This window comes from Leuciscus leuciscus, assembly GCF_965113295.1.
Source record: "Leuciscus leuciscus genome assembly, chromosome: 15".
NCBI lineage: Eukaryota > Metazoa > Chordata > Actinopteri > Cypriniformes > Leuciscidae > Leuciscus > Leuciscus leuciscus.
Genome location: NC_138739.1, coordinates 21,090,656 through 21,116,743, shown reverse-complemented (window position 1 = coordinate 21,116,743; position 26,088 = coordinate 21,090,656). Strand labels below are relative to the sequence as shown.

Sequence of the window (26,088 nt, the reverse complement as noted above, 5' to 3'; positions counted from 1 at the left end):
ACTTCACTTGCCCCCGTTGAATCCAATGGGGTCGCTGTGTCCAGTTTATATACTGTCTATGTTTAAATCTAGCGGGTTTATCTTGTGCATGGTCTCGTGTCGCAAATACAATGACACTGGTAGTGACGATTCTGTCTGACCAATCAGTGATCTTCAGTGTTTTCACGTCACATTTTAGTACCGGTATGGTATGCTTGGAACCTCAACAGAGGTGGTACCATTTAAAGCGAGCCGAAGCAAGCCGTACCGTACCGTACCATGCAGTGGAAATGCGCCATAAGTGAGCCGTACCGTACCATTCAGTGGAAAAGCGCCAAAGCGTGCCGTACCGAACCGAGCCGTACCGTACCATGCAGTGGAAAAGCGCCACTAGGTACCCCAATGGAAGGGTACCTAAAAAGTGGTACGGTACGGTTCGGCATTTTGGTACCATTCACAACTTTTGATAGTGGAAACGCAAATAAATGCGTACCGTTCCGTACCGTACCGTACTTCTCAGTGAAAACGAGCCATAACAATCAAGGAAACAGGCAAGCTGTACAAAAAAGAGTGTGTCAGTGCTGACCTCTGGTGGTGAACAAGAGGGACTGCAGTAGAAAGTGAAGAGTAGTCTGGTTGTTGTGGTGGTAAATGAAAATAATCGTAAGTTGATAGTAGGAGTTATTTGCAATAGACAAGTCTAGCACTAGTTTATGAACTTGTCTTGAATGTATCGTAACAGGAATAGGAATACAGTGTGTGCACAAATTTTATCCAAATCGATTAATCAAGCACATTTTACCAATTGTAAAACAAGAGGATGTGGTGCTGGTCCTTCAAGAGTCACTCTCAACCTATTGATCTATAAAGCTTTTAAAAATATATGATCAGAATATCGACTTGCATAATAATTACTCATGCGCTGTAGTGATGGAGGGAGATTCTGCCACTACTTACTGAAGTAAAGTGATGATCTGATACTCTGGATGTTCGCACTGTTGCTTCTGTGATATTTATTAGTTAATATTATATATCTTCCCAAATTACATGCCATTTGTGCCTTTATTGCTGTTCTAAACTAGTAGGACACCAGTTTGTACTTTGTAGGCTACCCTATTTTTATTTGGAAGGTGTCTTTTCTAATTTTTTATGATCAGATTAAATGGACATGCTTCTCCTGAACCTTTGGAACTCAAAAATGAATTGGCTTTTCTATATGGCATTGATTGATATTGATATTTTTAGAAAATTTTATACATGTCATGCATCTCCATAACTTGTATATAGCTTTTTTTTTTAAATCTAATCTATCTTTTTTTAAGTGCTGTCTTAGACTTTAATCATATCTGAAGAAAAAAAAAATGCAAAGTCAATAAAAAAGTTCCATAACAAAACCAAAAATCAAAATCATCTCATAACCCATTATATCAGGGCAAATAGTATTTGAGGGTAATGAGACTGTTGTTCAACAACTAGATATTGTATCAGTGAGGGACTGATGCTGATGTTCATGTGCTCTCCTCTCCTGATTCATTTTATTAGATCTGATGTCATAAACCAGCACAGCAACAGTAGCCACGCCCACCAGAACAGAGAGGACCAATCGGATCACAGCTTGAGTAAAACCACAACACTGGACAGAGTCTAAATAAAAATAAGAAGACATTGTGCACATTCAATAAGCATAGATTATTGCACTTAGACACCAAAGTAAAGGTATGATGTTGTTTATCATAAATATGGCAACACCTCACTTACCTTCACATGTGTGACAGAGTCGACTGATGTCCAGATGTGTGGTCTGGTTTCTGATGGGATTGTAGATCACACAGCTGTAAGTGTTATCCTGATATTCCACCTCCAGAGGTAGAGAGAGACTGATGCTGAGATCAGACACACTGATGCTGGACAATACACTGATTCCTTTGTACCAGGAGAGAGTCACATCACTCACATTCAACACTGAACACACCAGTGAACATCTGGACACTGATGATGATGATGATGATGAAGATGAACACTGTGAAGAATCACTGGTGATGACAGGAATGGGCAGAGAAGCTAGAGAAGAGAAGGGAGATTGTTAATAGGCAGTATCAGTACAAATCAAGTTAAATATGCTATTGGGTTCTATATTAAATCATACTGTACAGTAATACATGTACAGCATTTTATTTGATCTCACCTATTTGTTCTAATTCATAAACAATTCCATGAAAAATGGGAACTAAATGGGTTTCATGACCTTTAGTACCATTAAGTGTTCTCAAATGTTCATTTTTGAACCTGCTGCATTCGCAACACATATGATGGCATTGTGTGTCAAGTCATGTCTGACTTGAAATTAACTAGAATTGTTTGTGTGTTTAAAACACAAACTGCTGGGTTAAATCCCTTGCTTGCTTTTTTACCAATTGAACCAATAATATTGATAGAAGGTGACATGTTAGTCATGATCTTATTTGTTGTCCGTCTTTAAAACCTGATGTATTCTTCTTTTTGGGTGGGATTCTCTGAGAATTGCTCGAGATCCTTCGGCCGTGATTAAAGCATATTCGAAGGCATTGTCTGAAGTCGGTCGGTGATTAATGCTGCGCAGCACGTTAGTTAGGGTAAGGAACTCGAAGCCAGTTGTCGACTTTAGATGCAAGAGCTATATAAAGATTATTAAGAGTCGACAGTCGACGCTTGGGTGTCGACTGGAGACGCCCCAGATATATTTATTAAGTGTCGACTGTAGACGCTTGGGTGTCGATTGGAGACGCCCCAGGTAATTAGGTTCCCGGTAAGAAAAATCGACCACACAAACCATGCCGTTTCGGTGCATGTCTCTTTAAATGATAATGAGCAACAGCTCACCCCACCCCTCTCTTCCATGGGGGGTGTTGACACAAGACCTTAAAGGGCTGCCATGACGCTGCTCACAGAAAGTATACAAATGTCTAAGGGAGGAAATATGCTAATACGGGACAGTCCGTCAGTGGTCGTGGGCGGAGCATGAGCAATATGACATCATATTGCTCAGGAAATCCAAATGGCTTGATTATTGAGTGTTTAGGCTATTTGTGGATAAAAAAAAAAGGAGTGAATAGAATTTTTTTCATTGTATGGTGTAAAGACACATTTATATGCAAATGCCATATAAAAGTGAATTTTGGATCCGATGACCCCTTTAAAAGAAATGATCTTTATGCTACAATGCTGTGAGACTCACCTGGATCATGGCTAACTTGTGGGATTGTCTGAAGGACAGGTGTTGAAACAGGTGCTTTATACCAAAAAGAAAACAAACAAAAAGAAGTGTAAAACCACATTGAACATTAACGAGTGAGTGAACAAACTGCATCACATTTCCAGAATAGTTCCCCTCTGAAAGATAAATAAAACAAAAAAATGTAATAGAGGAGGTTTATTTCACTTACCAGATACAGTGACTGTGAATGTTTTGTGTGAAACCCCTCGTTGGCTGAGAACGGTTAGTTTATAAAGTCCAGAGATTGCGGTTCTGATGCTCTTTATGGTGAGAGATCCCGTTTGACTGTCAAGTATTTTGACTTTGAATTTTGCGCTTTGGTCATATATAGTGATGACCTGATCATTAATGTCAGCAATACGAGTCTCTGAAGGTCCAAAAAACCACATAATACGATCAGATCTAAGTATTTCAGTGACACCAGAGTTCAGAGTGATAGAATCTCCCTCCATCACTGATACTGAGATCATTTCATCTGTCTGAGCATCTGGAACACATTCAAATGAGGTTGTTGGTTAGAAACAGCAGTTAAAATGAATTGTTTAATTGTTTTTTAAAAGAAAGTGTTCAGCAACAGGATATAGTTTTATTTTGTTTCCACTTAGCTCCTTTGTGTGCCATTTATAAGTAAATAATCAATGATCAGTTAACGCTTCATGTTCACAGGTATTTCCTCTTTAACCGCAACAAGTTGTAAATATAATGATTTAGCGTTAGCAGAGTGACTCATCAGGATAAAACTCTTAACAGAGGCAAAATAACTAATGATAAATGTAATATTAAAGCTGCAAGCAGCGATGAAAGGGCCCTCGCACCCGTGCCATCGTCACTCGTTGGCTTTAGGAAGACAGAGCATGGTTGGGCAATGTGCATTTAAGGAGGTATACAGTATATAGTAGTTGCTAGCATGTTTAGTATGTTTTTAGCATGCTTAGTACACAATAGGTATGTGGTTAGTACTGCATTACTGTGTTAACCAGTTCAGTTTCTGTTGGCAGTAGGTGGGGTTATATATCTGAATATTGCTTTGTAGATGTGTTCAGTGCAGGACTTTTATGAAGTATGTGAAGTTTGGGGCAGATTGGATATTGTATGTTTGAGTTACAACAACTTCCTTTAGCATTTCTAACATGCTTTAGAACTTAGCTATGTGTTTCTAGCATGTTTCTTGCATGTTACATATTAAGTTTGGGGCAGATTGGACATTCCATGCCTGTGTTACAGCAAATTCCTATTTAATTGCAGCAATAGCATGCTTTAGCAATTAGCTAAGTGTTTGCTAGCATGTTTTAGCATGTTTCTAGAATGTTGTTAGCATGTTTAGCACTTGCTGGCACTTTTTTATATGTTATTAGGAGTCCACAACAGTGTTTAACATGTCACTTCCTGTTGCCAGCAGGTGGCGCTTTGACTGTAACTGAATATGAGCATTGTAATGTGTTCAAGACAGAACGCTTATCAAAAGTGTGAAGTTTGGCGCAGATTGGACATTGCCTTCTTGAGTAACAACAACATCCTGTTTCATTATATTAGCATGCTTTAGCACTTAGCTTAGTATTGCTAGCATGTTTTAACATGTTTCTAGCATGTTTAGAAGTCAATGGTATTTTTAACATGTTGCTAGAACGGCATCAACGTGTTAAACATGACACTTCCTGTTACCAGTAGGTGGCGCTATTACTATAACTGAATATTCTCATGTAGATGTGTTCAGGCCATGACTCTTATCAAACGTGTGAAGTTTGGGGCAGACTGGACATTCCGTGCCTGTGTTACAGCAAATTCCTATTTAATTGCAGTATTAGCATGCTTTAGCACTAAGCTAAGTGTTTGCTAGCATGTTTTAACATGTTTCTAGTATGTTGTTAGCATGTTTAGCACATGCTGGAACTTTTTTATATGTTATTAGGAGTCCACAACAGTGTTTAACATGTCACTTCCTGTTGCCAGCAGGTGGCGCTATGACTGTAACTGAATATGAGCATGGTCATGTGTTCAGGACAGAACGCTTATCAAACGTGTGAAGTTTGGCGCAGATTGGACATTGCCTTCTTGAGTAACAACAACATCCTGTTTCATTGAATTAACATGCTTTAGCACTTAGCTAAGTTTTGCTAGCATGTTTTAACATGTTTCTAGCATGTTTAGAAGTCAATGGCATTTTTAACATGTTGCTAGAACGGCATCAACGTGTTAAACATGACACTTCCTGTTACCAGTAGGTGGCGCTATTACTATAACTGAATATTCTCATGTAGATGTGTTCAGGCCATGACTCTTATCAAATGTGTGACGTTTGGGGCAGATTAGACATTCCGTGCCTGAGTTACAGCAAATTCCTATTTAATTGCAGTAATAGCATGCTTTAGCAATTAGCTAAGTGTTTGCTAGCATGTTTTAGCATGTGTCTAGTATGTTGTTAGCATGCTTAGCACTTGCTGGCACTTTTTTATATGTTATCAGGAGTTCACAACAATGTTAAACATGTCACTTCCTGTTGCCAGCAGGTGGCGCTATGACTGTAACTGAATATGAGCATGGTCATGTGTTCAGGACAGAACGCTTATCAAACGTGTGAAGTTTGGGGCAGATTGGACATTCCATGCCTGAGTTTCAGCAACTTCCTGTTTCATGGCGAAACATCGAAATTTGTCAGGCCGCCGAGGACCCGCCCTTCGACGAAAACTCAAGATCTTCGCAATTTAACGTCGCAAAGGCCTTAAGATTACACTCACCAAATTTGAAGATGATCAGATTAAAACTGTAGGAGGAGTTCGTTAAAGTATGAGGCATGAAAATGGCAAAAACTGCACAAAAATCTGAGAGGAAGTTGAAAATGGCTGACTTCCTGTTGTGTTTAGGGCTACGCTCCAAGAGACTTTTTTGTAGGTATTAGGTCCTTACATGTATGTACCGAATTTCGTAAACGTACGTGGAACATAGCGGGAGGCGCACTCCGTTGAACTTTTATAGGTGGCGCTATCGAGCCATTTTGCCCCGCCCAATTCTGAAACCTATATCAGATGTAAATTTTCGCCAGTTCTGACACGTGTGCAAAGTTTCGTGAGTTTTCGAGCATGTTTAGGCCCTCAAAAATGCGATTAAATGCGGAGAATAATAATAATAATAATAATTAAAGCTGCAAGCAGCGATGAAAGGGCCCTCGCACTCGTGCCATCGTCACTCGGTGGCTTTAGAAAGACAGAGCATGGTTGGGCAATGTGCATTTAAGGAGGTATAGTAGTTGCTAGCATGTTTAGTATGTTTCTAGCATGCTTAGTACACAATAGTTATGTGGTTAGTACTGCATTACTGTTTTAACCATGTCAGTTTCTGTTGCCAGTAGGTGGGGCTATGTCTACATCTGAATATCGCTATGTAGATGTGTTTAGTGCAGGACTTTTATCAAACATGTGAAGTTTGGGGCAGATTGGACATTGTATGCTTGAGTTACAATAACTTCCTTTAGCATTTCTTGCATGTTTTATGATGTTTCTAGCATATTACATATTAATTTTGGGGTAGATTGGACATTGCATGCCTGAGTTACAGCAAATTCATATTTAATTGCAGTAATAGCATGCTTTAACACTTAGCTAAGTATTTGATAGCATGTTTCTAGTATGTTGCTAACATGTTTAGCAGTTGGTGGCACTTTTTTATATGTTATTAGGAGTCCAGAACAATGTTAAACATCACTTCCTGTTGCCAGCAGGCGGCGCTATGACTATATCTGAATATGAGCATGGACTTGTGTTCAGGAGATAATTCTTATCAAACGTGTGAAGTTTGGGGTAGATTGGACATTGTATGCTTAAGTTACAACAACTTTCTTTAGCATTTCTAGCATGATTTAGAACTTAGCTATGTGTTGCTAGCATGTTTCTTGCATGTTACATATTAAGTTTGGGGCAGATTCGACATTGCATGCCTGTGTTACAGCAAATTCCTATTTAATTGCAGCAATAGCATGCTTTAGCACTTAGCTAAGTGTTTGCTAGCATGTTTTAGCAAGTTTCTAGTATGTTGTTAGCATGTTTAACACTTGCTGGCACTTTTTAATGTTTTTATATGTCCACAACAGTGTTTAACATGTCACTTCCTGTTGACAGCAGGTGGCGCTATGACTGTAACTGAATATGAGCATGGTCATGTGTTCAGGACAGAACGTTTATCAAAAGTGTGAAGTTTGGCGCAGATTGGACATTGCCTTCTTGAGTAACAACAACATCCTGTTTCATTGAATTAGCATGCTTTAGCACTTAGCTAAGTATTGCTAGCATGTTTTAACATGTTTCTAGCATGTTTAGAAGTCAATGGCATTTTTAACATGTTGCTAGAACGGCATCAACGTGTTAAACATGACACTTCCTGTTACCAGTAGGTGGCGCTATTACTATAACTGAATATTCTCATGTAGATGTGTTCAGGCCATGCCTCTTATCAAACGTGTGAAGTTTGGGGCAGACTGGACATTCCGTGCCTGTGTTACAGCAAATTCCTATTTAATTGCAGTATTAGCATGCTTTAGCACTAAGCTAAGTATTTGCTAGCATGTTTTAACATGTTTCTAGTATGTTGTTAGCATGTTTAGCACATGCTGGAACTTTTGTATATGTTATCAGGAGTTCACAACAGTGTTAAACATGTCACTTCCTGTTGCCAGCAGGTGGAGCTATGACTGTAACTGAATATGAGCATGGTCATGTGTCCAGGACAGAACGCTTATCAAAAGTGTTAAGTTTGGCGCAGATTGGACATTGCCTTCTTGAGTAACAACAACATCCTGTTTCATTGAATTAGCATGCTTAAGCACTTAGCTAAGTATTGCTAGCAAGTTTTAACATGTTTCTAGCATGTTTAGAAGTCAATGGCATTTTTAACATGTTGCTAGAATGGCATCAACGTGTTAAACATGACACTTCCTGTTACCAGTAGGTGGCGCTATTACTATAACTGAATATTCTCATGTAGATGTGTTCAGGACAGAACGATTATCAAAAGTGTGAAGTTTGGGGCAGATTGGACATTCCATGCCTGAGTTACAGCAAATTCCTATTTAATTGCAAAAATAGCATGCTTTAGCACTTAGCTAAGAGTTTGCTAGCATGTTTTAGCATGCTTCTAGTATGTTGTTAGCATGTTTAGCACTTGCTGGCACTTTTTTATATGTTATTAGGAGTCCATAACAGTGTTAAACATGTCACTTCCTGTTGCCAGCAGGTGGCGCTATGACTATAACTGAATATGAGCATGGTCATGTGTTCAGGACAGAACGCTTATCAAACGTGTGAAGTTTGGGGCAGATTGGACATTCCATGCCTGAGATACAGCAACTTCCTGTTTCATGGCGAAACATCGAAATTTGTCAGGACGCCGAGGACCCGCCCTTCGACGAAAACTCAAGATCTTCGCAATTTAACGTCGCAAAGGCCTTAAGATTACACTCACCAAATTTGAAGATGATCAGATTAAAACTGTAGGAGGAGTTCGTTTAAGTACGAGGCCTGAAAATGGCAAAAACTGCACAAAAATCTGAGAGGAAGTTCAAAATGGCTGACTTCCTGTTGTGTTTAGGGCTATGCTCCAAGAGACTTTTTTGTAGGTATTAGGTGATTACATGTATGTACCGAATTTCGTGCACGTACGTGGAACGTTGCGGGAGGCGCACTCCGTTGAACTTTTATAGGTGGCGCTATCGAGCCATTTTGCCCCGTCCAATTCTGAAACCTATATCAGATGTAAATTTTCGCCAATTCTGACGCGTGTGCAAAGTTTTGTGAGTTTTCGAGCATGTTTAGGCCCTCAAAAATGCAATTAAATGCGGAGAAGAATAATAATAATAATAATAATAAACAGAGCAATTCCAAGAGGGTCCTCACACCATCGGTGCTCGGGCCCTAATAATAATAATTAAAGCTGCAAGCAGCGATGAAAGGGCCCTCGCACCCGTGCCATCATCACTCGTTGGCTTTAGGAAGACAGAGCATGGTTGGGCAATGTGCATTTAAGGAGGTATACAGTATATAGTAGTTGCTAGCATGTTTAGTATGTTTTTAGCATGCTTAGTACACAATAGGTATGTGGTTAGTACTGCATTACTGTGTTAACCAGTTCAGTTTCTGTTGGCAGTAGGTGGGGTTATATATCTGAATATTGCTTTGTAGATGTGTTCAGTGCAGGACTTTTATCAAGTATGTGAAGTTTCGGGCAGATTGGATATTGTATGTTTGAGTTACAACAACTTCCTTTAGCATTTCTATTATGTTTTATGATGTTTCTAGCATATTACATATTAATTTTGGGGTAGATTGGACATTGCATGCCTGAGTTACAGCAAATTCCTATTTAATTGCAGTAATAGCATGCTTTAGCACTTAGCTAAGTGTTTGCTAGCATGTTTTAGCATGTTTCTAGTATGTTGCTAGCATGTTTAGCACTTGCTGGCACTTTTTTATATGTTATCAGGAGTTCACAACAGTGTTAAACATGTCACTTCCTGTTGCCAGTAGGCGGCGCTATGACTGTAACTGAATATGAGCATGGTCATGTGTTCAGGACAGAACGCTTATCAAACGTGTGAAGTTTGGGGTAGATTGGACATTGTATGCTTAAGTTACAACAACTTCCTTTAGCATTTCTAACATGCTTTAGAACTTAGCTATGTGTTGCTAGCATGTTTCTTGCATGTTACATATTAAGTTTGGGGCAGATTGGACATTCCATGCCTGTGTTACAGCAAATTCCTATTTAATTGCAGCAATAGCATGCTTTAGCACTTAGCTAAGTGTTTGCAAGCATGTTTTAGCATGTTTCTAGAATGTTGTTAGCATGTTTAACACTTGCTGGCACTTTTTTATATGTTATCAGGAGTCCACAACAGTGTTTAACATGTCACTTCCTGTTGCCAGCAGGTGGCGCTTTGATTGTAACTGAATATGAGCATTGTCATGTGTTCAAGACAGAACGCTTATCAAAAGTGTGAAGTTTGGCGCAGATTGGACATTGCCTTCTTGAGTAACAACAACATCCTGTTTCATTATATTAGCATGCTTTAGCACTTAGCTTAGTATTGCTAGCATGTTTTAACATGTTTCTAGCATGTTTAGAAGTCAATGGTATATTTTTAACATGTTGCTAGAACGGCATCAACGTGTTAAACATGACACTTCCTGTTACCAGTAGGTGGCGCTAATACTATAACTGAATATTCTCATGTAGATGTGTTCAGGCCATGACTCTTATCAAACGTGTGAAGTTTGGGGCAGACTGGACATTCCGTGCCTGTGTTACAGCAAATTCCTATTTAATTGCAGTATTAGCATGCTTTAGCACTAAGCTAAGTGTTTGCTAGCATGTTTTAACATGTTTCTAGTATGTTGTTAGCATGTTTAGCACATGCTGGAACTTTTTTATATGTTATCAGGAGTCCACAACAGTGTTTAACATGTCACTTCCTGTTGCCAGCAGGTGGCGCTATGACTGTAACTGAATATGAGCATGGTCATGTGTTCAGGACAGAACGCTTATCAAAAGTGTGAAGTTTGGCGCAGATTGGACATTGCCTTCTTGAGTAACAACAACATCCTGTTTCATTGAATTAACATGCTTTAGCACTTAGCTAAGTTTTGCTAGCATGTTTTAACATGTTTCTAGCATGTTTAGAAGTCAATGGCATTTTTAACATGTTGCTAGAACGGCATCAACGTGTTAAACATGACACTTCCTGTCACCAGTAGGTGGCGCTATTACTATAACTGAATATTCTCATGTAGATGTGTTCAGGCCATGACTCTTATCAAACGTATGACGTTTGGGGCAGACTGGACATTCCGTGCCTGTGTTACAGCAAATTCCTATTTAATTGCAGTATTAGCATGCTTTAGCACTAAGCTAAGTGTTTGCTAGCATGTTTTAACATGTTTCTAGTATGTTGTTAGCATGTTTAGCACATGCTGGAACTTTTTTATATGTTATTAGGAGTCCACAACAGTGTTTAACATGTCACTTCCTGTTTCCAGCAGGTGGCGCTATGACTGTAACTGAATATGAGCATGGTCATGTGTTCAGGACAGAACGCTTATCAAACGTGTGAAGTTTGGGGCAGATTGGACATTCCATGCCTGAGTTTCAGCATCTTCCTGTTTCATGGCGAAACATCGAAATTTGTCAGGCCGCCGAGGACCCGCCCTTCGACGAAAACTCAAGATCTTCGCAATTTAACGTCGCAAAGGCCTTAAGATTACACTCACCAAATTTGAAGATGATCAGATTAAAACTGTAGGAGGAGTTCGTTAAAGTACGAGGCATGAAAATGGCAAAAACTGCACAAAAATCTGAGAGGAAGTTGAAAATGGCTGACTTCCTGTTGTGTTTAGGGCTACGCTCCAAGAGACTTTTTTGTAGGTATTAGGTCCTTACATGTATGTACCGAATTTCATAAACGTACGTGGAACATAGCGGGAGGCGCACTCCGTTGAACTTTTATAGGTGGCGCTATCGAGCCATTTTGCCCCGCCCAATTCTGAAACCTATATCAGATGTAAATTTTCGCCAGTTCTGACGCGTGTGCAAAGTTTCGTGAGTTTTCGAGCATGTTTAGGCCCTCAAAAATGCGATTAAATGCGGAGAAGAATAATAATAATAATAATTAAAGCTGCAAGCAGCGATGAAAGGGCCCTCGCACCCGTGCCGCCGCCACCCGGTGGCTTTAGGAAGACAGAGCATGGTTGGACAATGTGCATTTAAGGAGGTATATATAGTAGTTGCTAGCATGTTTAGTATGTTTTTTAGCATGCTTAGTACACAATAGTTATGTGGTTAGTACTGCATTACTTTGTTAACCATGTCAGTTTCTGTTGCCAGTAGGTGGGGCTATGTCTATATCTGAACATCGCTATGTAGATGTGTTCAGTGCAGGACTTTTATCAAACATGTGAAGTTTGGGGCAGATTGAACATTGTATGCTTGAGTTACAACAACTTCCTTTAGCATTTCTAGCAGGTTTTATGATGTTTCTAGCATATTACATATTAATTTTGGGGTAGATTGGACATTGCATGCCTGAGTTACAGCAAATTCATATTGCAGTAATAGGATGCTTTAACACTTAGCTAAGTATTTGATTGCATGTTTCTAGTATGTTGCTAACATGTTTAGCAGTTGGTGACACTTTTTTATATGTTATTAGGAGTCCAGAATAGTGTTAAACGTCACTTCCTGTTGCCAGCAGGCGGCGCTATGACTATATCTGAATATGAGCATGGACTTGTGTTCAGGAGATAACTATTATCAAACGTGTGAAGTTTGGGGTAGATTGGACATTGTATGCCTAAGTTACAACAACTTCCTTTAGCATTTCTAGCATGCTTTAGAACTTAGCTATGTGTTGCTAGCATGTTTCTTGCATGTTACATATTAAGTTTGGAGCAGATTGGACATTCCATGCCTGTGTTACAGCAAATTCCTATTTAATTGCAGCAATAGCATGCTTTAGCACTTAGCTAAGTGTTTGCTAACATGTTTCTAGTACGTTGTTAGCATGTTTAGCACTTGCTGGCACTTTTTTATATGTTATCAGGAGTCCACAACAGTGTTTAACATGTCACTTCCTGTTGCCAGCAGGTGGTGCTATGACTGTAACTGAATGAGCATGGTCATGTGTTCAGGACAGAACGCTTATCAAAAGTGTGAAGTTTGGCGCAGATTGGACATTGCCTTCTTGAGTAACAACAACATCCTGTTTCATTGAATTAGCATGCTTTAGCACTTAGCTAAGTATTGCTAGCATGTTTTAACATGTTTCTAGCATTTTTAGAAGTCAATGGCATTTTTAACATGTTGCTAGAACGGCATCAACGTGTTAAACATGACACTTCCTGTTACCAGTAGGTGGCGCTATTACTATAACTGAATATTCTCATGTAGATGTGTTCAGGCCATGACTCTTATCAAACGTGTGAAGTCTGGGGCAGATTGGACATTCTGTGCCTGAGTTACAACAAATTTCTATTTAATTGCAGTAATAGCATGCTTTAGCACTTAGCTAAGTGTTTGCTAGCATGTTTTAGCATGTTTCTAGTATGTTGTTAGCATGTTTAGCACTTGCTGGCACTTTTTTATATGTTATCAGGAGTCCACAAGAGTGTTAAACATGTCACTTCCTGTTGCCAGCAGGTGGCGCTATGACTATAACTGAATATGAGCATGGTCATGTGTTCAGGACAGAACGCTTATCAAAAGTGTGAAGTTTGGGGCAGATTGGACATTCCATGCCTTAGTTACAGCAACTTCCTATTTATTTGCAGCAATAGCATGCTTTAGCACTTAGCTAAGTGTTTGCTAACATGTTTCTAGTATGTTGTTAGCATGTTTAGCACTTGCTGGCACTTTTTTATATGTTATCAGGAGTCCACAACAGTGTTTAACATGTCACTTCCTGTTGCCAGCAGGTGGCGCTATGACTGTAACTGAATATGAGCATGGTCATGTGTTCAGGACAGAACGCTTATCAAAAGTGTGAAGTTTGGCGCAGATTGGACATTGCCTTCTTGAGTAACAACAACATCCTGTTTCATTGAATTAGCATGCTTTAGCACTTAGCTAAGTATTGCTAGCATGTTTTAACATGTTTCTAGCATTTTTAGAAGTCAATGGCATTTTTAACATGTTGCTAGAACGGCATCAACGTGTTAAACATGACACTTCCTGTTACCAGTAGGTGGCGCTATTACTATAACTGAATATTCTCATGTAGATGTGTTCAGGCCATGACTCTTATCAAACGTGTGAAGTTTGGGGCAGACTGGACATTCCGTGCCTGAGTTACAGCAAATTCCTATTTAATTGCAGTAATAGCATGCTTTAGCACTTAGCTAAGTGTTTGCTAGCATGTTTCTAGTAAGTTGTTAGCATGTTTAGCACTTGCTGGCACTTTTTTATATGTTATCAGGAGTCCACAAGAGTGTTAAACATGTCACTTCCTGTTGCCAGCAGGTGGCGCTATGACTGTAACTGAATATGAGCATGGTCATGTGTTCAGGACAGAACGCTTATCAAAAGTGTGAAGTTTGGGGCAGATTGGACATTCCATGCCTGAGTTACAGCAACTTCCTGTTTCATGGCGAAACATCAAAATTTGTCAGGCCGCCGAGGACCCGCCCTTCGACGAAAACTCAAGATCTTCGCAATTTAACGTCGCAAAGGCCTTAAGATTACACTCACCAAATTTGAAGATGATCAGATTAAAACTGTAGGAGGAGTTCGTTAAAGTACGAGGCCTGAAAATGGCAAAAAGTGCACAAAAATCAGAGAGGAAGTTGAAAATGGCTGACTTCCTGTTGTGTTTAGAGCTATGCTCCAAGAGACTTTTTTGTAGGTATTAGGTCCTTACACATATGTACCGAATTTCGTACACGTACGTGGAACACAGCGGGAGGCGCACTCCGTTGAACTTTTATAGGTGGCGCTATCGAGCCATTTTGCCCCGCCCAATTCTGAAACCTATATCAGATGTAAATTTTCGCCAGTTCTGACGCGTGTGCAAAGTTTCGTGAGTTTTCGAGCATGTTTAGGCCCTCAAAAATGCAATTAAATGCGGAGAAGAATAATAATAATAAACAGAGCAATTCCAAGAGGGTCCTCACACCATCGGTGCTCGGGCCCTAATTAAAGCTGCAAGCAGCGATGAAAGGGCCCTCGCACTCGTGCCATCGTCACTCGGTGGCTTTAGAAAGACAGAGCATGGTTGGGCAATGTGCATTTAAGGAGGTATAGTAGTTGCTAGCATGTTTAGTATGTTTCTAGCATGCTTAGTACACAATAGTTATGTGGTTAGTACTGCATTACTGTTTTAACCATGTCAGTTTCTGTTGCCAGTAGGTGGGGCTATGTCTACATCTGAATATCGCTATGTAGATGTGTTCAGTGCAGGACTTTTATCAAACATGTGAAGTTTGGGGCAGATTGGACATTGTATGCTTGAGTTACAACAACTTCCTTTAGCATTTCTTGCATGTTTTATGATGTTTCTAGCATATTACATATTAATTTTGGGGTAGATTGGACATTGCATGCCTGAGTTACAGCAAATTCATATTTAATTGCAGTAATAGCATGCTTTAACACTTAGCTAAGTATTTGATAGCATGTTTCTAGTATGTTGCTAACATGTTTAGCAGTTGGTGGCACTTTTTTATATGTTATTAGGAGTCCAGAACAATGTTAAACATCACTTCCTGTTGCCAGCAGGCGGCGCTATGACTATATCTGAATATTAGCATGGACTTGTGTTCAGGAGATAATTCTTATCAAACGTGTGAAGTTTGGGGTAGATTGGACATTGTATGCTTAAGTTACAACAACTTTCTTTAGCATTTCTAGCATGATTTAGAACTTAGCTATGTGTTGCTAGCATGTTTCTTGCATGTTACATATTAAGTTTGGGGCAGATTCGACATTGCATGCCTGTGTTACAGCAAATTCCTATTTAATTGCAGCAATAGCATGCTTTAGCACTTAGCTAAGTGTTTGCTAGCATGTTTTAGCAAGTTTCTAGTATGTTGTTAGCATGTTTAACACTTGCTGGCACTTTTTAATGTTTTTATATGTCCACAACAGTGTTTAACATGTCACTTCCTGTTGACAGCAGGTGGCGCTATGACTGTAACTGAATATGAGCATGGTCATGTGTTCAGGACAGAACGTTTATCAAAAGTGTGAAGTTTGGCGCAGATTGGACATTGCCTTCTTGAGTAACAACAACATCCTGTTTCATTGAATTAGCATGCTTTAGCACTTAGCTAAGTATTGCTAGCATGTTTTAACATGTTTCTAGCATGTTTAGAAGTCAATGGCATTTTTAACATGTTGCTAGAACGGCATCAACGTGTTAAACATGACACTTCCTGTTACCAGTAGGTGGCGCTATTACTATAACTGAATATTCTCATGTAGATGTGTTCAGGCCATGCCTCTTATCAAACGTGTGAAGTTTGGGGCAGACTGGACATTCCGTGCCTGTGTTACAGCAAATTCCTATTTAATTGCAGTATTAGCATGCTTTAGCACTAAGCTAAGTATTTGCTAGCATGTTTTAACATGTTTCTAGTATGTTGTTAGCATGTTTAGCACATGCTGGAACTTTTTTATATGTTATCAGGAGTTCACAACAGTGTTAAACCTGTTGCCAGCAGGTGGCGCTATGACTGTAACTGAATATGAGCATGGTCATGTGTTCAGGACAGAACGCTTATCAAAAGTGTGAAGTTTGGCGCAGATTGGACATTGCCTTCTTGAGTAACAACAACATCCTGTTTCATTGAATTAGCATGCTTTAGCACTTAGCTAAGTATTGCTAGCATGTTTTAACATGTTTCTAGCATGTTTAGAAGTCAATGGCATTTTTAACATGTTGCTAGAATGGCATCAACGTGTTAAACATGACACTTCCTGTTACCAGTAGGTGGCGCTATTACTATAACTGAATATTCTCATGTAGATGTGTTCAGGACAGAACGATTATCAAAAGTGTGAAGTTTGGGGCAGATTGGACATTCCATGCCTGAGTTACAGCAAATTCCTATTTAATTGCAAAAATAGCATGCTTTAGCACTTAGCTAAGAGTTTGCTAGCATGTTTTAGCATGCTTCTAGTATGTTGTTAGCATGTTTAGCACTTGCTGGCACTTTTTTATATGTTATTAGGAGTCCATAACAGTGTTAAACATGTCACTTCCTGTTGCCAGCAGGTGGCGCTATGACTATAACTGAATATGAGCATGGTCATGTGTTCAGGACAGAACGCTTATCAAACGTGTGAAGTTCGGGGCATATTGGACATTCCATGCCTGAGTTACAGCAACTTCCTGTTTCATGGCGAAACATCGAAATTTGTCAGGCCGCCGAGGACCCGCCCTTCGACGAAAACTCAAGATCTTCGCAATTTAACGTCGCAAAGGCCTTAAGATTACACTCACCAAATTTGAAGATGATCAGATTAAAACTGTAGGAGGAGTTCGTTAAAGTACGAGGCCTGAAAATGGCAAAAACTGCACAAAAATCTGAGAGGAAGTTCAAAATGGCTGACTTCCTGTTGTGTTTAGGGCTATGCTCCAAGAGACTTTTTTGTAGGTATTAGGTCATTACATGTATGTACCGAATTTCGTGCACGTACGTGGAATGTTGCGGGAGGCGCACTCCGTTGAACTTTTATAGGTGGCGCTATCGAGCCATTTTGCCCCGTCCAATTCTGAAACCTATATCAGATGTAAATTTTCGCCAGTTCTGACGCGTGTGCAAAGTTTTGTGAGTTTTGGAGCATGTTTAGGCCCTCAAAAATGCAATTAAATGCGGAGAAGAATAATAATAATAATAATAAACAGAGCAATTCCAAGAGGGTCCTCACACCATCGGTGCTCGGGCCCTAATTAAAGCTGCAAGCAGCGATGAAAGGGCCCTCGCACCCGTGCCATCGTCACTCGTTGGCTTTAGGAAGACAGAGCATGGTTGGGCAATGTGCATTTAAGGAGGTATACAGTATATAGTAGTTGCTAGCATGTTTAGTATGTTTTTAGCATGCTTAGTACACAATAGGTATGTAGTTAGTACTGCATTACTGTGTTAACCAGTTCAGTTTCTGTTGGCAGTAGGTGGGGTTATATATCTGAATATTGCTTTGTAGATGTGTTCAGTGCAGGACTTTTATGAAGTATGTGAAGTTTGGGGCATATTGGATATTGTATGTTTGAGTTACAACAACTTCCTTTAGCATTTCTAACATGCTTTAGAACTTAGCTATGTGTTGCTAGCATGTTTTAACATGTTTCTAGAATGTTGTTAGCATGTTTAGCACTTGCTGGCACTTTTTTATATGTTATTAGGAATCCACAACAGTGTTTAACATGTCACTTCCTGTTGCCAGCAGGTGGCGCTTTGACTGTAACTGAATATGAGCATTGTCATGTGTTCAAGACAGAACGCTTATCAAAAGTGTGACGTTTGGCGCAGATTGGACATTGCCTTCTTGAGTAACAACAACATCCTGTTTCATTATATTAGCATGCTTTAGCACTTAGCTTAGTATTGCTAGCATGTTTTAACATGTTTCTAGCATGTTTAGAAGTCAATGGTATTTTTAACATGTTGCTAGAACGGCATTAACGTGTTAAACATGACACTTCCTGTTACCAGTAGGTGGCGCTATTACTATAACTGAATATTCTCATGTAGATGTGTTCAGGCCATGACTCTTATCAAACGTGTGAAGTTTGGGGCAGACTGGACATTCCGTGCCTGTGTTACAGCAAATTCCTATTTAATTGCAGTATTAGCATGCTTTAGCACTAAGCTAAGTGTTTGCTAGCATGTTTTGACATGTTTCTAGTATGTTGTTAGCATGTTTAGCACATGCTGGAACTTTTTTATATGTTATTAGGAGTCCACAACAGTGTTTAACATGTCACTTCCTGTTGCCAGCAGGTGGCGCTATGACTGTAACTGAATATGAGCATGGTCATGTGTTCAGGACAGAACGCTTATCAAAAGTGTGAAGTTTGGCGCAGATTGGACATTGCCTTCTTGAGTAACAACAACATCCTGTTTCATTGAATTAACATGCTTTAGCAGTTAGCTAAGTTTTGCTAGCATGTTTTAACATGTTTCTAGCATGTTTAGAAGTCAATGGCATTTTTAACATGTTGCTAGAACGGCATCAACGTGTTAAACATGACACTTCCTGTTACCAGTAGGTGGCGCTATTACTATAACTGAATATTCTCATGTAGATGTGTTCAGGCCATGACTCTTATCAAACGTGTGACGTTTGGGGCAGATTGGACATTCCGTGCCTGAGTTACAGCAAATTCCTATTTAATTGCAGTAATAGCATGCTTTAGCAATTAGCTAAGTGTTTGCTAGCATGTTTTAGCATGTGTCTAGTATGTTGTTAGCATGCTTAGCACTTGCTGGCACTTTTTTATATGTTATCAGGAGTTCACAACAGTGTTAAACATGTCACTTCCTGTTGCCAGCAGGTGGCGCTATGACTGTAACTGAATATGAGCATGGTCGTGTGTTCAGGACAGAACACTTATCAAACGTGTGAAGTTTGGGGCAGATTGGACATTCCATGCCTGAGTTTCAGCAACTTCCTGTTTCATGGCGAAACATCGAAATTTGTCAGGCCGCCGAGGACCCGCCCTTCGACGAAAACTCAAGATCTTCGCAATTTAACGTCGCAAAGGCCTTAAGATTACACTCACCAAATTTGAAGATGATCAGATTAAAACTGTAGGAGGAGTTCGTTAAAGTACGAGGCATGAAAATGGCAAAAACTGCACAAAAATCTGAGAGGAAGTTGAAAATGGCTGACTTCCTGTTGTGTTTAGGGCTACGCTCCAAGAGACTTTTTTGTAGGTATTAGGTCCTTACATGTATGTACCGAATTTCGTAAACGTACGTGGAACATAGCGGGAGGCGCACTCCGTTGAACTTTTATAGGTGGCGCTATCGAGCCATTTTGCCCCGCCCAATTCTGAAACCTATATCAGATGTAAATTTTCGCCAGTTCTGACGCGTGTGCAAAGTTTCGTGAGTTTTCGAGCATGTTTAGGCCCTCAAAAATGCGATTAAATGCGGAGAAGAATAATAATAATAATAATTAAAGCTGCAAGCAGCGATGAAAGGGCCCTCGCACCCGTGCCGCCGCCACCCGGTGGCTTTAGGAAGACAGAGCATGGTTGGACAATGTGCATTTAAGGAGGTATATATAGTAGTTGCTAGCATGTTTAGTATGTTTTTAGCATGCTTAGTACACAATAGTTAAGTGGTTAGTACTGCATTACTGTGTTAACCATGTCAGTTTCTGTTGCCAGTAGGTGGGGCTATGTCTATATCTGAATATCGCTATGTAGATGTGTTCAGTGCAGGACTTTTATCAAACATGTGGAGTTTGGGGCAGATTGGACATTGTATGCTTGAGTTGCAACAACTTCCTTTAGCATTTCTAGCATGTTTTATGATGTTTCTAGCATATAACATATTAATTTTGGGGTAGATTGGACATTGAATGCCTGAGTTACAGCAAATTCATATTTAATTGCAGTAATAGGATGCTTTAACACTTAGCTAAGTATTTGATTGCATGTTTCTAGTATGTTGCTAACATGTTTAACAGTTGGTGACACTTTTTTATATGTTATTAGGAGTCCAGAATAGTGTTAAACGTCACTTCCTGTTGCCAGCAGGCGGCGCTATGACTATATCTGAATATGAGCATGGACTTGTGTTCAGGAGATAACTATTATCAAACGTGTGAAGTTTGGGGTAGATTGGACATTGTATGCCTAAGTTACAACAACTTCCTTTAGCATTTCTAGCATGCTTTAGAACTTAGCTATGTGTTGCTAGCATGTTTCTTGCATGTTACATATTAAGTTTGGGGCAGATTGGACATTCCATGCCTGTGTTACAGCAAATTCATATTTAATTGCAGCAATAGCATGCTTTAGCACTTAGCTAAGTGTTTGCTAATATGTTTCTAGTATGTTGTTAGCATGTTTAGCACTTGCTGGCACTTTTTTATATGTTATCAGGAGTCCACAACAGTGTTTAACATGTCACTTCCTGTTGCCAGCAGGCGGTGCTATGACTGTAACTGAATGAGCATGGTCATGTGTTCAGGACAGAACGCTTATCAAAAGTGTGAAGTTTGGCGCAGATTGGACATTGCCTTCTTGAGTAACAACAACATCCTGTTTCATTGAATTAGCTAAGTATTGCTAGCATGTTTTAACATGTTTCTAGCATTTTTAGAAGTCAATGGCATTTTTAACATGTTGCTAGAACGGCATCAACGTGTTAAACATGACACTTCCTGCTACCAGTAGGTGGCGCTATTACTATAACTGAATATTCTCATGTAGATGTGTTCAGGCCATGACTCTTATCAAACGTGTGAAGTCTGGGGCAGATTGGACATTCTGTGCCTGAGTTACAACAAATTTCTATTTAATTGCAGTAATAGCATGCTTTAGCACTTAGCTAAGTGTTTGCTAGCATGTTTTAGCATGTTTCTAGTATGTTGTTAGCATGTTTAGCACTTGCTGGCACTTTTTTATATGTTATCAGGAGTCCACAAGAGTGTTAAACATGTCACTTCCTTTTGTCAGCAGGTGGCGCTATGACTATAACTGAATATGAGCATAGTCATGTGTTCAGGACAGAACGCTTATCAAAAGTGTGAAGTTTGGGGCAGATTGGACATTCCATGCCTTAGTTACAGCAACTTCCTATTTATTTGCAGCAATAGCATGCTTTAGCACTTAGCTAAGTGTTTGCTAACATGTTTCTAGTATGTTGTTAGCATGTTTAGCACTTGCTGGCACTTTTTTATATGTTATCAGGAGTTCACAACAGTGTTAAACATGTCACTTCCTGTTGCCAGCAGGTGGCGCTATGACTGTAACTGAATATGAGCATGGTCATGTGTTCAGGACAGAACGCTTATCAAAAGTGTGAAGTTTGGGGCAGATTGGACATTGCCTTCTTGAGTAACAACAACATCCTGTTTCATTGAATTAGCATGCTTTAGCACTCAGCTAAGTTTTGCTAGCATGTTTTAACATGTTTCTAGCATGTTTAGAAGTCAATGGCATTTTTAACATGTTGCTAGAATGGCATCAACGTGTTAAACATGACACTTCCTGTTACCAGTAGGTGGCGCTATTACTATAACTGAATATTCTCATGTAGATGTGTTCAGGCCATGACTCTTATCAAACGTGTGAAGTTTGGGGCAGATTGGACATTCCGTGCCTGAGTTACAGCAAATTCCTATTTAATTGCAGTAATAGCATGCTTTAGCACTTAGCTAAGTGTTTGCTAACATGTTTTAGCATGTGTCTAGTATGTTGTTAGCATGTTTAGCACTTGCTGGCACTTTTTTATATGTTATCAGGAGTTCACAACAGTGTTAAACATGTCACTTCCTGTTGCCAGCAGGTGGCGCTATGACTATAACTGAATATGAGCATGGTCATGTGTTCAGGACAGAACGCTTATCAAAAGTGTGAAGTTTGGGGCAGATTGGACATTCCATGCCTGAGTTACAGCAACTTCCTGTTTCATGGCGAAACATCAAAATTTGTCAGGCCGCCGAGGACCCGCCCTTCGACGAAAACTCAAGATCTTCGCAATTTAACATCGCAAAGGCCTTAAGATTACACTCACCAAATTTGAAGATGATCAGATTAAAACTGTAGGAGGAGTTCGTTAAAGTACGAGGCATGAAAATGGCAAAAACTGCACAAAAATCTGAGAGGAAGTTGAAAATGGCTGACTTCCTGTTGTGTTTAGGGCTACGCTCCAAGAGACTTTTTTGTAGGTATTAGGTCCTTACATGTATGTACCGAATTTCGTATACGTACGTGGAACATAGCGGGAGGCGCACTCCGTTGAACTTTTATAGGTGGCGCTATCGAGCCATTTTGCCCCGCCCAATTCTGAAACCTATATCAGATGTAAATTTTCGCCAGTTCTGATGCGTGTGCAAAGTTTCGTGAGTTTTCGAGCATGTTTAGGCCCTCAAAAATGCGATTAAATTCGGAGAAGAATAATAATAATAATTAAAGCTGCAAGCAGCGATGAAAGGGCCCTCGCACCCGTGCCATCGTCACTCGTTGGCTTTAGGAAGACAGAGCATGGTTGGGCAATGTGCATTTAAGGAGGTATACAGTATATAGTAGTTGCTAGCATGTTTAGTATGTTTTTAGCATGCTTAGTACACAATAGGTATGTGGTTAGTACTGCATTACTGTATTAACCAGTTCAGTTTCTGTTGGCAGTAGGTGGGGTTATATATCTAAATATTGCTTTGTAGATGTGTTCAGTGCAGGACTTTTATCAAGTATGTGAAGTTTGGGGCAGATTGGATATTGTATGTTTGAGTTACAGCAAATTCATATTTAATTGTAGTAATAGTATGGTTTAGTACTTATAGTGTTTACTAGTATGTTTTAGCATGTTTCTAGTATGTTGGTAGGATGTTAAGCACCTACTGGCATTTTTTTTATATGTTATTAGGAGTCCACAACAGTGTTTAACATGTCACTTCCTGTTGCCAGCAGGTGGCGCTTTGACTGTAACTGAATATGAGCATTGTCATGTGTTCAAGACAGAACGCTTATCAAAAGTGTGAAGTTTGGCGCAGATTGGACATTGCCTTCTTGAGTAACAACAACATCCTGTTTCATTATATTAGCATGCTTTAGCACTTAGCTTAGTATTGCTAGCATGTTTTAACATGTTTCTAGCATGTTTAGAAGTCAATGGTATTTTTAACATGTTGCTAGAACGGCATCAACGTGTTAAACATGACACTTCCTGTTACCAGTAGGTGGCGCTATTACTATAACTGAATATTCTCATGTAGATGTGTTCAGGCCATGACTCTTATCAAACGTGTGAAGTTTGGGGCAGACTGGACATTCCGTGCCTGTGTTACAGCAAATTCCTATTTAATTGCAGTATTAGCATGCTTTAGCACTAAGCTAAGTGTTTGCTAGCATGTTTTAACATGTTTCTAGTATGTTGTTAGCATGTTTAGCACATGCTGGAACTTTTTTATATGTTATTAGGAGTCCACAACAGTGTTTAACATGTCACTTCCTGTTGCCAGCAGGTGGCGCTATGACTGTAACTGAATATGAGCATGGTCATGTGTTCAGGACAGAACGCTTATCAAAAGAGTGAAGTTTGGCGCAGATTGGACATTGCCTTCTTGAGTAACAACAACATCCTGTTTCATTGAATTAACATGCTTTAGCACTTAGCTAAGTTTTGCTAGCATGTTTTAACATGTTTCTAGCATGTTTAGAAGTCAATGGCATTTTTAACATGTTGCTAGAACGGCATCAACGTGTTAAACATGACACTTCCTGTTACCAGTAGGTGGCGCTATTACTATAACTGAATATTCTCATGTAGATGTGTTCAGGCCATGACTCTTATCAAACGTGTGACGTTTGGGGCAGACTGGACATTCCGTGCCTGTGTTTCAGCAAATTCCTATTTAATTGCAGTATTAGCATGCTTTAGCACTAAGCTAAGTGTTTGCTAGCATGTTTTAACATGTTTCTAGTATGTTGTTAGCATGTTTAGCACATGCTGGAACTTTTTTATATGTTATTAGGAGTCCACAACAGTGTTTAACATGTCACTTCCTGTTGCCAGCAGGTGGCGCTATGACTGTAACTGAATATGAGCATGGTCATGTGTTCAGGACAGAACGCTTATCAAAAGTGTGAAGTTTGGCGCAGATTGGACATTGCCTTCTTGAATAACAACAACATCCTGTTTCATTGAATTAACATGCTTTAGCACTTAGCTAAGTTTTGCTAGCATGTTTTAACATGTTTCTAGCATGTTTAGAAGTCAATGGCATTTTTAACATGTTGCTAGAACGGCATCAACGTGTTAAACATGACACTTCCTGTTACCAGTAGGTGGCGCTATTACTATAACTGAATATTCTCATGTAGATGTGTTCAGGCCATGACTCTTATCAAACGTGTGACGTTTGGGGCAGATTGGACATTCCGTGCCTGAGTTACAGCAAATTCCTATTTAATTGCAGTAATAGCATGCTTTAGCAATTAGCTAAGTGTTTGCTAGCATGTTTTAACATGTGTCTAGTATGTTGTTAGCATGCTTAGCACTTGCTGGCACTTTTTTATATGTTATCAGGAGTTCACAACAGTGTTAAACATGTCACTTCCTGTTGCCAGCAGGTGGCGCTATGACTGTAACTGAATATGAGCATGGTCATGTGTTCAGGACAGAACGCTTATCAAACGTGTGAAGTTTGGCGCAGATTGGACATTCCATGCCTGAGTTTCAGCAACTTCCTGTTTCATGGCGAAACATCGAAATTTGTCAGGCCGCCGAGGACCCGCCCTTCGACGAAAACTCAAGATCTTCGCAATTTAACGTCGCAAAGGCCTTAAGATTACACTCACCAAATTTGAAGATGATCAGATTAAAACTGTAGGAGGAGTTCGTTAAAGTACGAGGCATGAAAATGGCAAAAACTGCACAAAAATCTGAGAGGAAGTTGAAAATGGCTGACTTCCTGTTGTGTTTAGGGCTACGCTCCAAGAGACTTTTTTGTAGGTATTAGGTCCTTACATGTATGTACCGAATTTCATAAACGTACGTGGAACATAGCGGGAGGCGCACTCCGTTGAACTTTTATAGGTGGCGCTATCGAGCCATTTTGCCCCGCCCAATTCTGAAACCTATATCAGATGTAAATTTTCGCCAGTTCTGACGCGTGTGCAAAGTTTCGTGAGTTTTCGAGCATGTTTAGGCCCTCAAAAATGTGATTAAATGCGGAGAAGAATAATAATAATAAACAGAGCAATTCCAAGAGGGTCCTCACACCATCGGTGCTCGGGCCCTAATTAAAGCTGCAAGCAGCGATGAAAGGGCCCTCGCACCCGTGCCATCAACACTCGGTGGCTTTAGGAAGACAGAGCATGGTTGGGAAATGTACATTTAAGGAGGTATATATAGTAAGAGTATGTCAAAGTCAGTTACAAAATGTTTTGTATAATGGTGATAATAGCATGCTTCATGACTCAGCTAAGTGTTGCTAGCATGTTTAGTCTGTTTCTAGCATGCTTAGTACACAATAATTATGTGGTTAGTACTTCATTACTGTGTTAACCATGTCAGTTTCTGTTGCCAGTAGGTGGCGTTATGACTATAACTGAATATGAGCATGGATGTGTGTTCAGGACAGAACTCTTATCAAACGTGTGAAGTTTGGTGCAAATTGGAAATTGCCTTCTTGAGTAACAA

At 39.7% G+C, this 26,088-nt stretch overlaps 2 protein-coding genes across 2 annotated transcripts in view; one reads left to right on the top strand and one right to left on the bottom strand.

Moving 5' to 3' along the window:
- The window catches only part of LOC309474978 (uncharacterized protein), a 187,677-nt gene that overhangs the window by 90,113 nt on the left and 71,476 nt on the right, over positions 1-26,088 (top strand). The gene's annotated exons all lie outside the window — the stretch shown is intronic.
- The window catches only part of LOC309475646 (uncharacterized protein), a 36,663-nt gene continuing 11,255 nt past the window's right edge, over positions 681-26,088 (bottom strand). Inside the window, exons 2-5 of the mRNA XM_082138545.1 lie at positions 3,402-3,719; positions 3,194-3,247; positions 1,738-2,040; positions 681-1,623 (exon numbers count right to left, since the gene is read on the bottom strand). Of these exons, the coding sequence (XP_081994671.1) occupies positions 1,445-1,623; positions 1,738-2,040; positions 3,194-3,247; positions 3,402-3,719 (854 nt within the window). The 3' untranslated portion in view covers positions 681-1,444. The remainder of the gene's footprint in view (positions 1,624-1,737; positions 2,041-3,193; positions 3,248-3,401; positions 3,720-26,088) is intronic.